Here is a 15,606-nt window from a genome sequence, read left to right as displayed (position 1 = left end):
CCTGTGTGCTCCCAGAGTCTTTTGGAGCTTTCCATTCTCTCTTAAACCTCTCTCCCAGTGCCCCATTCCTTATGCAAGAAAGCTTACTCAACCTCCTTGCCAAATCATTGTGATGATTCTCAATCTCTTTCCTCTCTTCCCAGTGCCTTTCCTTTCCTCTTGTACCTGCATTTTCTTTTTCCTAAGTTATTTATGCACTCCTGAGCTGTCCCTTTGTAGACTTCTTCCCTTCCTCGCTTGCAGTGAGCTGCCAGCGGGTTGCTTGTAAAGTGCTTTAGTTTTTCATGGCTGCATCTGCTGTCACTGCCTCTAGTTGGCTGAAATCATCCTCCATCACCCTTTTTCCTCCTTGAGAAATGTTCAGCCTCATGGGATGTGAATTTGCAGTTGCACACTTTACCTTGAGAGAATAAACTGGATTGACTTTAGGCATTGCAGAGCTGTCAATGGCAAGGCCAAATGCCCACATCTGCACAGGACCCCGGGGAAACCTGACCTGCCAATCACCAATGCAGTATTAAAGCAGGCAGGTTTCTGATGGGTTTTGGTTTTGCTCAGGTGCACTCTGTGCCAGGACACAATTCCATAAATGCTGATGTAAATTGTGCTGCTAAAAAACCTTAGACTCTGTATTCCACTCCATCTTGCTGTTCATTATGCTAAAGCACTGACAACTGCACAGCATGTAATCTGACCTGTGAAATTGTTTGCAGAACTGCAGCATAGGAAGATTGCTCATTTCTGTAGAAGTTTTCCATGCTTCCTCAGCTGAATGAAGTCCAGACACTAGCTGAATAGTAGAGAAGGGGTAAATAAATAAGAGCTTCTCAAGCTTTGATCTTGCAAGAAAATGAAATTACTGCAGTCAAGTATTAGAAGTGCAATTGCCTTTCTTACCATCCTATAACAACAGGGTGTTTACCTTGCAGGAATTACAGGGGAGGCTTGAAACATCTTACAGTAATTGAGCCTTATTCTTCTCCACATAACTAATTGTCAATTACCTGGCAAAGCAGTCTTTGTTTCCTAGAATTCTCTGTGCTTAAACCACAGAGCAAATCTGCTGTGGCTACTGGAGTTCCAGTCCCTTCCTGGTTTAAAAAAAGGCTATTCGTTCTGATCCTTCTATGGTTCTAAAGTTGTGTGTCAAAACGATGCTGCCCCCGAGATGGTGTTCCCCTATTATCCTTCTGCTGTGCTTATTTCAGGCAGGGAGGGGAATCCACGAGAGGATTAGCCATTATGCTTTAATTACTTGGGAGGTTTGTGTCTTAACTCTGTGTTGTTTAAACAAGCCACAAAAAGGTCTGTCCTACAGAAAAGTTAATTACCCTCCTGGTACTTTTTTCATTTTGGGTGCTACCACTTTTGTGTCTTTTTTTGACGAGCCCCATTCTTTCCTTGATGGAAGGCAGTAGCTGCAAGCATGACAGCTGGACAAGCACGGAGTGTTCAGATTAGCTAACTCATGGTACAACCATCAGAGTTTTTTGCAAGAGCTATTAGATTTCAAACATGCTAGTTTTATCTTTACTGAGCAAAGACAGAAACCTTTGTGTTGTCTTTACTCAGTAATCTGTGTAAGCTTAGTAGAAAACTGTGTTTGAGGAGGCAAGGCATGTGTTTGAGGAGGCAAGGCATGTGTTTGATGGCTGGAATGTGCTACTGGAATTTAATAACACTGATTTTTAATGCTAATTATATTTTCAAAAGTATGACTATACAAAGTAAATCTGTGATAAGCATTAAAAGGTAATGTCCTCTTCACTTTGTTTTATTACAGTCAGAGACTAGAAATGAAAGCACAAATTGCAGATGCATTCATAGCAAAATTCCAGCTGACACCAGATGAAATGAACCTCCTTCGAGGCACGAAAGATGAGCCAATTACTGAGGTAGCTCAATGAACATTAAAAGCTTTGCCCTGAACTAAAATGTAGAAGCATCCTAGCTGAATTGCATATGAGATCTTGTTATCAGTTTGTAATTTAATTTTTATGGAGGAATGTACCTTTTAACAGAATAGTGCATTTCTGAAGAGCTTAAAATGTGCGATGAAAGATTCAAGTAACAAGAAAGAAAACCAACGTTGAATTCTACTTTGCATAATGTGTTTAAGGGGCAAATGAGCTATCATGTGGTTCCACACTTCAAAAACACCTTTATGGAGTCTGAGTTTTCAGTGAAGATGTTTTAAAACATCATCACACTCCAGGAAAGCAAACGAGAAGTCTGCAGTGCTTCAGGACTATGTCATACTCCCCTTGCGCCTGTGTGTGTACGTTTCGCATGGGCACGTATATAGACGTTCAGGGACTTCAGACAGTGTGACTCTTGCCCTCATAATTACTTGCTTGATGAAGATACTAGGTGCTGATTCACTTTTAGCCACCTTCCACAGCAAGTTTTTGAATATTTTTGTGGTTTGCATAAGAAGGCAATTTGTTCTGTAGTAGAAGCAAGCTGAATAATGAGTGAATTGAGCACACATAATAGATGTTTATTATTGTACTTGCATAGAAACCTTCACTTAAATGTAGACTACCTGCTGAGACATACTATCTCATTTCCACAGGCATCCTGTTAGCAGTTAAAGCATTATTAAAGACATGGAACAGATAACCATAAACAGTACTAATGAAAGCACAAATGGAATGTGTTAAATGATTGTGCATTTGAGTAATTGCTCTCTGCTTTTGTGCCAAATATTAACGTGGAAAACATTCAGGTTTCTGAAAAGCACATGGTGCAGGGAACAATGGCAGCCACACTGTGTCAGTTATTCAGGGCTTGGCTTGCAGGGGAACAAGGCTTAGTCTTTTTGATCCTTTGATCTGTCTAGAACATTTGCAGAAACAACTGAGATATAGTCACAGCTGTGCTACTGAGGAGGCAGACTTCAGTATAAGGTCTCCTCCCTCACGACAAAAGTGCCTTTCCCCTGTGACAGAATCAAACAGTGTACCCAAAACATTTTCCTTCAGGTTTCTGTTTTGGCAATTTTTTTTTAAGGTGTGGAACCTTTGTACTTCATTTCAGTTTGCTCTTTTGTTGCTATTGTGAGTGGGGAGAAGGTGACGGAGTGTGTAGTAACGTCCTCAAAAATCTCTCCAAAGTATTGACTAATAAGTGTAACCCACACACATGCTACCTAAAAGACAGGTTAAAACCACCTCTCTGCTGATACTGAATATTTATTGTGAGGAAGAAAAAATTCTAAGACTGTTCAGGTGGAATGAGAGGTGAGAGGTGGCAGAGGGGGGCTTGCATTAAAGCAGCACTTGGGACATAATCCTGTGAGGAATGTAGGCATGGAATTGAAATGGCAAGTGTAGAGTGCTGGAGACTGGAATGAGAAGTTACTGCTTTGAAGTACTGCCTGTATTTTATTTTACTTTTTTTAAATTGATCTAGGATTTTTTCAAGGCCTTGGGAAGAGTAAAGCAAATTCATGATGATGTCAAGATTCTCCTCCGGACCAACCAGCAAAGGGCAGGGTGAGTGCTGCTGACAGGAGTGCGAGATCACCATCCTGTGCAGCATGTGGCTGTACAGAATGTGTCACAAAAGCCCCACAAAGAATAGTAGCACTTTGAAATGTTCATGGGTTTAATAATGGTGTGTGCTGTTTGATTTGTCTGTGCCTTTGCCAGTGCCACCTAAAATAGTCTTTGCAAATAAAACCACTTTGTCTCGTAGCTTGGAAATCATGGAACAGATGGCTCTGCTGCAAGAGACCTCTTACGAACGGCTCTACAGATGGACCCAAAGTAGGACTAAGAATGTGTTTATGTTTATGAATATTATGATGATGACTCCTTTAATTCCTTCATGTGAACTGAACTGAGCAAAAACCTTTTTGGGTTTCCTTCTTAATGAAAGTTTTGTCAGGAAGTAAATAGTTAATTGGAGACTCTTCCTTTTTGGGCCAATCTCATCTGTTTGTAGAGCAATATTATTGTTAGGTATGGGTGTTCTGAGGTGGTTTTCCACAGAGAACAACTACACTTTGGTAGTGAGAGCAATTCAAGTCTATTTCATTTCATTTTCTTGCAGATTACAGGGAAGTTGTTGGGTTTGACAGTTTGGTAGCAAGAACTGGTTTACCTGGAGAGCTGGCTGGTAAAAAGAAAGCCAAAACTAAGCTTATGTTATCAGGATGCTCTTTGAATGATAGTAGGTGATTCTTTGTTTGCACATGTACTCTGGATCCAAGTGTTAGTGTTCAGTATAACATCCTGACACTCTAAAATGTTTTACATTATTCCTTCTCCCTTCTCCTAAGACACTGACAGGAAGATTTGTGTATAAAAAGCTGGTACAGCATGAGGTTATATTTGTTAGCTGAACCCTCAAATAATGGTTGTGGCTTCAGCCCAATAAAAATGTCTAAATGTTATGTTGATGTGGGTATGGTTTCCACCATCTTGTATGGAATACACAAGGTTCTAGAGTTAATGTGGTTCAAGTAGGAAAAACCCAAACTAAACAAAATTAAAACACAAAACACACCTACCCCCCCAAATGTCAAAACAAGCCCACAGCTTACTTAAATACTTGCTCCATTTTTCTGGTAGTTTACCTGGCATCTGCTAAACAGTTGAGAAGGAGCCTGACAGAATGCTGATGGTTGAATGATTTAATGTTTGTACATGGCTACAGATACTAAGTTTCACCTAATTTGTAATGGACCTCCATCGTACAGTGCAGTACTGCTAGTGGGGGAGTTTGGGAGATGTGAACTAAGCCAGGTACCATTTTGAAGGCTTCAATTCAAAATCAAACCCCTTTGTTTTAACCAGTTTTCTTGTTTGACATCAAAGTGTAAAGTATATAGAAGCATATAGAACATACTTTCTTTTACTACACTTTTTTATACTGTAAAAGTGTAAAGATCACACTTTCATCTGTATCAATATTTTATAGATGAATGCAGAACTTTGACACAGGAATCATGTGACATTTCTCCAGTTCTTGCTCGAGCCATGGAAGCCTTACAAGACAGACCTGTCCTGTATAAGTGAGTAAATGTTTTGTGATTAACAGAGACCAGCATTTCTAGCCTATACATCTGAAGATGAGCAGGAGTTGTGTGCCAGGGGTGGTGACAGCTTAGTCCTGTGTCTGATTTGAAAGAAATTCAAAATTTTACAGTGTCAGCTTCTCTAAATACCAGAAGTGTTTGTGACACCATTGTGGTGCAGTAGATGCCATGGGACTTCCTTTCAATTTACCAGTTTCTAATTTAACTAAAATGTCAGACTTTTTAATGTAAATAAATCATCAATTACTGCTACCCTCATTAGAGGGTTTTTCTGAAGAAAAAAGAAAAAACGTTGTCCAAGGCTTGTGACTGTATCATTTGAGTTGTCAAAGTCAAAAACTGATACAAGCTCATTAGCTTTTACTGACCTGCTTCTGGGACTGGCTGCCGTTATGTACAGCCATACTGAAGGCAGCCTGCTATGTGTGGCTGTCTGAAGCACAGGAGTACCTAGTATAAAATGTATGTATATATTAATATACTGCTGATTAGCTCTTGTTTGGCATTTGCTGAAGTGTTGCTTTCTTAACGTCGATGAAATGGCAGGGAGTAGAGACAGCTTAGCCAGGAGATGGCAGTGCAAGAGCTGTTTTTCTTGCCAGCACGGTACTGAAGAGGTGGTGCTTACCCCCTGCCTTGGAGGCTCTGTCTGAAACATGCAGCTGGCACATTTTGCAACTATTGCAAATTACTTTTAGCCACAGGCATCCAGGACAACAGAGTGCTAATCACTCTTTCAAAGGCTAGCCTTGTCATGAAGAGTATCAAGTGTGCAAAGGTGTAGGTCTGTGACGTTTGAAGTCCCATGGAGCAATTCACAGGGACAATGCATAGTGCAAGTGGACCTTAAACCCTCTGTTAGGGAGAGGGAGCACATGTCCTGACACGCTCGGTCAGGTCTGCTAGTCAGTGTGAAGAAGAGGTGGTGATACTTGGCCTCCACAGCTGTTGTATGCAGTGCAGTGCATTGGGCCATAGCTGGGGGTTTCGGAGTCCTTTCTCCTCCGGGCCCTCTTGGACAGCTGCAAAGGATCAGTCAGACCTGTGTTTAAAACGTTTCAGAGGGTTCTTTATAGATACAGCTTATACTGTATCTATACAAACAGCAGTGCCAGTATTGCCTAAGGTAAACCTTGGTAGATAGGACCAAGGCAAAAGTAAACATTACTGTGGAAGATGCAGCCATCTCTCTCATCATGTACTATCAAGCTTAACTGCTTGCTACGGCAGTATTGTCCAAACTGCTGTACTCTGAAATCTCCTTTGCCTTTTGAATCTCCAAATTTAGTTTATTCCTTTCCAAAAATTGTGGTATACCATCAGTGCATAACAAACTGCTGAGTTTAAAAGGTAACAAATCACATCACAGAAGAAAGTCATTTCAGGTTGTTGTTGATTTTACGTGTATAAGAACCTCTGTGTGAACGAAACACTTCTCCAAATCACTGCCCTTGCCTCTGGTAAAGACTGTCATTTCATTTGGTAAAACTGAGTAAGGTGGTGAAGGGCAGGACTTTAGAAACAGAACTACAAATTACTGTCTTGTATTGACTTATGTCTTAAGGTGGCAGAAAGATTGCACCACGTGTGGACTTTTGGGAGCTGCAGGGATCCAAAATAAAGGCCTCAGTTCAGTTTTCATCTCCTGGTTCTAACAGAAACATTGCAAACTGCTCAGAGCAGTGATCCTCTTCCATCATCCACTCTAGTTTTCAAAGCTTTTTCTCTACCTCCTTCCTTTCCCCCCAGTGATCATTATTTTAAAGGGTTTCTCAGAAATTGAGGCAGGCTTGCAAAGAAGCAAAGTGTTGTTTTCTTCCCCTAAGATGTGTCTGTGTAGTACCATGGGAGTGGGTACTGTGTTTCCAGGGTAAACAGTAGTTACTGCAGATTTGATTAAGATGCAGGATTTTGTAACAGTTATACTCCGTTCCACTGAGAGCTAAAGGAAAATTAGTAGTTTTCTTTTTAAAGCAAAATGGTTATTATTAAATGCTATTTTCAAACCCAGTAAGATCACAGGATCTTGCAATGATCTATTATGTAGCAGCTGATTGGAGGGATACAAAAGAGAAGCTTAACTGGTTTCTACACACACTGTGGGTGTCAGCAAATCCTACATCTCCCCTGCTTTTAACTGCATACTTTTTGTACATAGTTAATTATTAAATACTTATTTTCCTTAGACTTTTTTTAGTGTTAGGTATGTACTCTCTGAGTAAGGAAGGACAGAGTATGAAGAAAAAGATCTTTTTCTTCCCTTCCCCCTCTCAATTAGTAGTTTGAGAAGCACAAACCTGAAGGCTCCCTTGAACTTCTTCCAGCATAATTGAACTGAACTTAGAACACATTTGAAACACTATATTATTTTCCTTTGTATTTTGTTCTCCACATCTGCTGCCTTTGAATGCAGTACTAATTTTACTTCAGTCAGTGAGTAACATGCTGTTTATTGTTATTTTTGTTGTATCTGTTCAGCTGCTTGGTGTCATTGGTAAGTGACACCGTGCTCACTCTGTGGCATTTCTTCAGTTCTATTGGGAAGATCAACTGTCATCTCTATTTGCTTTTTCTCCTTAGTAACTTATGTGTTTTGTTCAAAATGCTTAAATTTGTTGTGGCATGGCTTGCAAAAATCCTGTTTCTAAGTGGATATAGGAAGGATGTTAGCAGTGTTTGTTTCCCATCATTCACTTGCTGTCATGCTTTAGCCCCACAGAAGGTAGCCTGCTCCAAAATGATCTGTGTGTATCTTCATGGTACCTCCTCTACTACCAGCAATCCATTTCAGTTTGTACACTCTGGTCTGTGATTGCCCATTCACCAGTGAACAACTACCAAATGAAAATAGCTCTTTTACTATTAATCATGTGGTAGCCTAGGAGCAGGAGAAAGCCTTGTATTGCAGTGCAGCAAGTTGCTGCTTCTGTCAGCTGGACCACATTTGCACAGGAGTCCTAGATCTGTCAATACAAGCTTACATGTACCAAAATGGAGAAATTGATAGTTCATGTGTTTATTTGTGTGCAGTAAGGGAATGGGTGGGTGAAGGAAGAGTTACCTTTCATGTCTGTATAGAGGAATAGAGACAACCAGATGGGTTTGAATGCTGCATAGTGGAAGCATCGATTCAGTGTCTCTAGAAATGCCAAAGTGGTTATTCCTGTTAACTGTAAAGCTGGGCCAATGAGCTGTGCTGAGGTGAACTGTTTTGTTTTACCCATTTTCATGTTTCCATAATAGGTACACGTTGGATGAGTTTGGAACAGCTAGGAGGAGTGCTGTGGTCCGTGGCTTTATAGATGCTCTTACTAGAGGAGGTCTGGGAGGTACTCCCCGCCCTATCGAAATGCACTCCCACGATCCTCTGAGGTACAGCACTGACAAGAATGTACATGAAGTGATCCTTCTTTTGCCTGTTGACACTTTTAATCCCTGACACCATATACCACTGGTTTACACAAAAACTTCTGCCTCTCTTTAGGTACGTAGGAGATATGCTGGCCTGGTTGCATCAAGCTACAGCTTCAGAAAAAGAGCACCTGGAAGCTATGTTAAAGCTTGTAACCATTCAAGGTAGAGTTGGGAAGTGTTAGAAAAGAAGGCTGTGATAACTCAGAACATGTGGTTCATTTCTTGGGTTGGGTGCCAGCTGAGGAGGGTCTGACCTTAGATTTTGCTGGAAATAATCACGGACTAGCTGGTGTTTGCATGTTGCCAGAAGAAAGCCCTCAGCAAAGAAGGGAATTTAAAGATGCCCTTTTTCATTGATGGTACTCACAGCAGATTTGCAGTAAATGTACAAAGGGACATTGCAGACTGTGCTTGAGGGTTCAAAGACTGTCTGTAGTGTATACGAATACCTGCATCTGTGAGAACATGGCCATAGGGCTGCTCACTGATGGGATTCCTGTTATGCCTTGCTCATTTGTTTAGTCAATTGTTTTAGGACCATTTCTTCTTCCTAGAATTCTCTTCCTTCTGTGCTACAAGGAAAATGGAATTCTGTCTTGTAACGTGGTGTTACAGGTTTATGGAGGTCAGAGCAGGCTACTCATACATTTGTGATTCCAATGCCTATTCTTTAGCTGCTTTCCTCTCTTTTAAATACATTGGAGCCTTTAGAGAACTTTATCCTGTAGAAGCTGCAGTATGATTTTCCTCCATAGCTTCAAAGACCTGTTTGATAAATTAATCTGGCATACTCAGTTGTAAGGACATACATCTGATGTGTATCACCTGAGCTTTTTAGACTGTATGTCTTAATTGAGGCCTGCCCTGGGATCTAAAGTGGATATGCATTCTCATTTTCCTTACTGCTGGAAGTATTAATTGGCTTTCCTAGTTAATGGTATATGAGCAAGGAGCTTGCTTAGGAACTCTTGTAAATCAAACAGTATACTATAGAAGTGAACTGAATGTTATTTATTGACAAAATCTTAGGCCTCATGGTGGTTTTATGGTAGAAAAAAGCTGTGGTAGTCCTTTGTAGATGACTGATGCTTCAGCTGTACTTTGGGAGTCCTTCAGGAAGAGCTGCCCCATGGAGGGGGTTACTGTATGTGATTCAGCTGTGGACTGTGCTGCTGCTCCTGCCCTGGCCTGCATTCTGTTCTGGAACTCTCCCACCTCTTCATGCAGCACTCTGTTTAACTAATAAATCCCTTCACCTTCTGGTAGGATGTAAGCCTGAGATGCTGTGACCTCATGATTAGCTGTATTCAGAGCATTTCAGCCACAGATTAGAGTAAACTACTTGAGAGTACAGACACCATGAATGGTTTTTTGGGGAGAATTACTGCAAAGTCACCATGCCAAAAGTTTTTTCCCACACACACAGATTGAATGAGATTCAATATTTCTGTCTGAAGCAAAACTATGCTTTCAATGATTGGTTTGGCAATTGGTTTGCAGCTTTCAAGAAATGTAAAGAGGGATTCTTAGCTCCATACTGGGAGGCCCAAAGCCTGGGAGGGTGCTGTCTGTTGACCATTCCTCAGCATCTTTGGGAAATGGTTTTGGTTATGTGCACAAGATCCGCAAGGCAGCAATGGGTTTGACAAGAACCATTGATGGGAAGTGCAGCTTACAAAGTGCCTTGAGATTATTTGCTTTGCATCAGTACAGATGCTGAGATGGTAGTGGCTAACCAGGGAGTACAGTGTCTGTGGTACCAAGAGAATGGAATTGGTCTGTGCTCTCTTACACTCAGGAGGTGTCAGGCTGCACAGGCCAGAGCAGAGCTTGAATTAATTTCCCATAGCTCTTTAAAAAATGAGCATCTTGTTTATCTGCACTTCCAGCTGATGGCAAAGATTGGCATCTCCAGACAGCAAATCTTCTCCTCTAAAGCTAGTTTGGATGTTGGCATTTCTGTAGGCTTTCTTCCTAACTGTTGGGAGTCTTTCCCATGCCCTATAGAGGGAGCCCAAGCAACTACTATAGATCAGACACCTAGCTAGGGGGCTGAAGTTAGGTCAGTCAGGTGTTTTAATTTCAACTTGAGTAGCTTGTGGATGGTTTTGTTGTTTTCAGACATCCCTGTTCTGAGTGGAGATTTCTGTGAATTCTCCTATAACCTCTACAGTTTCAAAGTGTCTTAAATCACAGCTACCCAAACCTCTCTTCCTAACAAAACCCAACGCCACATGCACCACGTGCGCAGCTATGAGTGAGGCAGAGGCATGAGTGGAAGAGAAGAACTGTGTGAATGCCACATTTTTGGAGGAACATTCCCATTTCAGCTTTTACTTTGAAAGCAACAAACTGTGTATCCCATAATCAGATACTTAAGAATAGCTTTTAAAACACTTTAAAATGTTGAGCTGGCAAATGTTAACTGTTTAATCTCACCAAAAGTGTTGGTAAGGTCTTAAGCGCTGACAACACACTGCTTGATGTTGTAGTGGACAGAGATCTTGTGCTTGGCAGGAAGGGAGAATTGCAGCAGTTACCCATTTTTTTCATGGCATTTCAGGAACCTTTCTGGAGAGCAGAAGCCAAAGAAAGTGCAATAAAGTCCGAGAGAGGTCTGTCTGTAACAGAGGGATCCATAAAGTGCTACGGTAGTGCAGCAGGCAGGCAGAAGCATATCTTCAGTAATGGACTGTTTTCTGAAAGTGGTTTGGAGTCTCTGAGCATTGTTTATTCCAGAAATGATTTCTGTCACTGATGTGCTAGTACTTGCAAGAGTCATGTCATCCATTCTGCTGGACCATTTCCTTTTGCTGTTTGCCCTGTCTAAAACGCTGCCATTGAGCAAGAAAATACGTCTGAGGGAGACACCAGGATTGCGAGGCCCTGTGCTTCGGTAGTTTAACTTCTATATTTCTGTAGCTAAAACTTTCATGCACAACAACTTGTTGTGAAGTCAATCTGGCCTAGATACCCTGTTGCAGATATGTGCTAGGTGCTTGTTATGTTGATGAGCAGTGGAAGTGTGACTATTGCTGCTGAAAAGCCGTGTAAATTGCCAGGGTGTAGCCGGGAGCTGGCGGTTGCATAACCAACCACACATCTTGTGCTTCTTTTCTTTCTTGATATCTACTCAAATTGCTAAACATATTCTTACTACCTTATCCATTTAGTGTGCTGGAATTCTTAATGGTCCCCACTGAATTCAGTTGCTTCTGCTTCTGTGGCTTTGCTTGTATTCTAGTGTGAGGAGACACTGGCACAGATAGCTGATCTCTTGTAATTTTCATTCTCAGAGGTAATCTCTTTTAGTCTGAAACAAGATCTGCAAAATATAGCTTCAGGTCACCTGATTTCTATCACATGTCACAGCCAGTTTGTTTACTGTTCATTGCATGGGTCCCATCTGAAGATGAACTCCTGTTGACAAGTTTTAAATTAGAATTTAAGTATTGCTTTCTCTGTGAATCTATTCTGAGTTGTTACTGAAGTGAGAGCTTGAAGATCTGTTGCTTTCAGTTTGATTGATTTATGACAGTACTGGTTGCCATGCAACAATTCATTTGTGTTCCATGATAAGATAGGGCAATATTCTCTTTTGTGTATAGTTCTGTGAAAGATAAGTTTCAGTTGCTGCTGGGGAGGAGGCATTTGCTAATGCTGCAGCACACAGCAGCGTGGAGGTACATGCGTGATTTCATTTAGCGATGCCATGAGCAGCACCGAGGTGCTGAATGCTGAGACACACTTGCATTTGGGATGTGGGCCTTTCACCCTGCTCTGTGCTGGTGCTCCTTCAGCACCTCACTGACCTGGTTTGGTTTTGTTCCCTTTTCTTTTGTTCCCGTGACATTTTTGGCTTCCTGCTAGATCCTTTATTCTTCCCCTTGTTCCTTCTCCCTCAGATCCCCAGGCACTATGTTGTGCTAGGAACAATTGCACAGCATAAGGTAATGACTCTCCAGGACTCTTGTTTTGTCATGCAGCTATTTCTTAATGGGTAAATTTAAAGTTCAGTGGAGGTGTGAACAAGTCTTGTGGAGAAAAGAACATGCAGTTCATAATGCTTTCTATGGGGGAGTAGCTTCTGCGTTTGTTTATTTGTTTTATAGGCTTGAAGAAAAGAGAATTACATTTGCATAATCTTGGCATGTGTTTGCCTTAACTGTAGGTGTGGAAGAAAATATTCAAGAAGTAGTTGGGCACATCACAGAAGGTGTCTGCAGGCCTCTGAAGGTGGAGTACTTTCTTTTCCTTAGCATTCTAAATATAACTAATATTATGTCATGTTTTTCCAGGCCCTCTGACCCTGTCTCTGCAATGTAGTTTGATCACCTGTGGTTAAGAATTATATTCATCATTAAAAATGGAAGATGTCATAGTTCATGGCTGCCTAGTTCAAAGAGTCCCATGGTGTGAGATACTAGGATGCTAAATCTGCTACTCGTTTAAGTTCCATAATTCTGTGCATTCCAGCAAAGTAATTAGGAACAGAATCAAACCTCTGTGTAAGAGGGAGGTTTGGCCTTGGTTTGGGCACTTGTCTGTGTAGAGTTGGTGCAGAGTAGCGTTTTGCTTGCAAGATTCTTTGCACTTGTGTGCTTCTGCTCTGCAGAAATGTCACCTGAAACACTGTCAGTGGTTAGTTACGGTGCTAATAAGAATGAAGGAAGCTAAAAGACGATTAAAGACTTCCTATTGTGTTTTAATAGCATGTAACTTATGTTAATTCACTGTCAGTCTAGACTCCCCAATGTAAAATATGCTGTTCTTATTGTTTCCCTGGAGAAATTTTCTGTAGCAAAAAACAGAAAGGAAAAAAAGCCCCAAAACCTCCCAGCAGAAACGCCTTCATCTAATGCAGTTAGGGGACTGCAAGCATGGTGTTGAGCAGAACAACAACAATAGACTTACGTTGGAGGAGTCTTTTCTACACTGTATTGTTCCTTTTGAAGATTGTCCACAGGAAAAAAACCCAGCTGCATTAATTTCAGAGAAAACAGTCTTTCTTTCCCTGTAGTTGTGTGGCACCACAGTGTACTGCTTTTCTAGTGGGTTTCTGCTGATGTTTGCAGACCTGTCACTTTGATTTGAGTTGATGCTGAAGTATAAAATAGCCTGATAAAAGACTAGTCAGAGAATTTCCACAAGCACTGTTAAATACAGAATTATGTAGAATTTTCTTACTGGTTTATGCCTCTCCATGTGGGTGTACAGTGTGATACAGTTTCCTTTCTTTTGAGGAAGGATTCTGCTCATGCAGTACAAACTGTCCATGACAGTTGCTTTGAGTTTCAGGCATGCAAGTGATTCTGGAGTACTCACTGGTGGTAGGTATCACAGTATCACCAAGGTTGGAAGAGAGCTCAAAGATCATCAAGTCCAACCTGTCACCACAGACCTCATGACTAGACCATGGCACCAAGTGCCACGTCCAGTCCCCTCTTGAGCCCCTCCAGGGACGGTGACTCCACCATCTCCCTGGGCAGCCCATTCCAGTGGCTACCAACTCTCTCAGTGAAGAACTTTCTCCTCACCTCAAGCCTAAACTTCCCCTGGTGCAGCTTGAGATTGTGTTCTCTTGTTCTGGTGCTGGTTGCCTGAAAGAAGATACCAATCCCTTCCTGGCTATAACCTCCCTTCAGGTAGTTGTAGAGAGCAATGAGGTCTCCCCTGAGCCTTCCCCTCTCCAGGCTAAACAATGCCAGCTCCCTCAGCCTCTCCTCATAGGGCTTGTGCTAGCCTCTCCCTTCAGATGGAAGTTGGAAATAGGGGTCACTGAAAGCATTTAGATTTTCCATAGCACATAAGATGAAGTCAAAACTAAGGCTTTTGATGTCTTATGTAGACTTCAGATAGTCTTTTATGGGCAACCAACTACAGAATGCATAGGATTCGGAAATGGAGAGTGTATGTGCAGGACTTCACTGAGCAGACAGGCTTAGTCACTCACAAATTTTGGTTCTCCTGTGCAGTGAAGACTTCTGCAGGGAAAGCAGCAATGCTTTTTTTACTGCTTAGTTTTGTTAGTTCTCATTTTTGGTTTTTAACACTAAAATCTTTTGGGGCTTGTTTTTTCATTTCTTCCTCCCCTGCTCTCCCTCTGCCTGTTCTGCCTTTTCCTGTTTCCTAATTCTCTTCTCTCTTGAACAGCAGACAGATAACTTGGGGGAGCTGGTGATTTGTGTGTAGCCCTTTCACACACAGGCATATGGGAGAACAGTGCAGTGATAAGTCACTGTCTATCACTGCCTCCTGAGTGCCCAGGGATTGACCCCGGGGCAGCCTTTTATGAGTAGCTTGAGACTGTGTGTACCATGAAGACAAGACAGCGACTGTCCAGCTGAAAGAGACAGTCAGAGCTGTTTTGGTCTGTGCAGCCAGTGTCAGGGTCGAGATAAAGAGTTAGGTATAAACATACCTAATTAAGTACCAGTAGGAGGCATATAATCTCTCCTTTAAGGGAAGGAGAAATTGCTCCAGGTGAAATTTTGTCTTTTTGCTAAAACACAAAACACTTTGGATGTTCTGAGTTGCTGCATGGTGCTCATAATGATCAACTGCTGCAGATTAGGGATTTTCCAGCTTTGCAGCTGTTCTTGTTACTCAGTGCTGGGGAGGCTTCTAGTATGTCCTGGTACTAATTCATCAAATGATCTCATGATGTGGAAATTTCCAATAACAAGTCTCCATACAAATCTGTAGGGTTTTTGAAACTAAGAATACACACACCTGCTTTTTTTGTGTGTGCCCTGAAGCTTGGCAGCCAAGAAGCACTTTGTACATGCAGAGTGTTCTGGTTAGCTGGATGCTTTCTGTTTAAATCCATTTATTTTTCAAAACTCAGACATACACTGCATATAAAATCATAGAGGTTGGCTTTTGAAATGTATGACCTGAGTGATGCTTGTGCTTCTTTCTTCTGCAGGTTAGAATTGAGCAGGTGATCGTGGCCGAGCCAGGAGCAGTTTTACTCTACAAGATTTCCAATCTTCTTAAATTCTATCACCATACAATCAGGTATGCAGACTGCAAACTGTACTGGAGATATCTGTCATTGTGTGGATGCAAGGATTAGTATAATGAAAAGAGTATTTCTGTGGCTTAGTTTTCACTCTATGCTGTGCACTCAAGACATGTGCATGGTA

General features: G+C 41.5%; 1 protein-coding gene across 1 annotated transcript in view; it reads left to right on the top strand.

Annotated features, from left to right (window-relative positions):
- The window catches only part of COG6 (component of oligomeric golgi complex 6), a 57,067-nt gene that overhangs the window by 19,007 nt on the left and 22,454 nt on the right, over positions 1-15,606 (top strand). Inside the window, exons 5-12 of the mRNA XM_009908676.2 lie at positions 1,784-1,895; positions 3,415-3,497; positions 3,700-3,770; positions 4,927-5,020; positions 8,288-8,416; positions 8,529-8,620; positions 12,630-12,694; positions 15,387-15,478. Of these exons, the coding sequence (XP_009906978.2) occupies positions 1,784-1,895; positions 3,415-3,497; positions 3,700-3,770; positions 4,927-5,020; positions 8,288-8,416; positions 8,529-8,620; positions 12,630-12,694; positions 15,387-15,478 (738 nt within the window). The remainder of the gene's footprint in view (positions 1-1,783; positions 1,896-3,414; positions 3,498-3,699; positions 3,771-4,926; positions 5,021-8,287; positions 8,417-8,528; positions 8,621-12,629; positions 12,695-15,386; positions 15,479-15,606) is intronic.

The sequence above is a fragment of the Dryobates pubescens genome, chromosome 7 (assembly GCF_014839835.1).
Source record: "Dryobates pubescens isolate bDryPub1 chromosome 7, bDryPub1.pri, whole genome shotgun sequence".
NCBI lineage: Eukaryota > Metazoa > Chordata > Aves > Piciformes > Picidae > Dryobates > Dryobates pubescens.
This window is presented reverse-complemented; position numbering and strand designations above follow the sequence as displayed.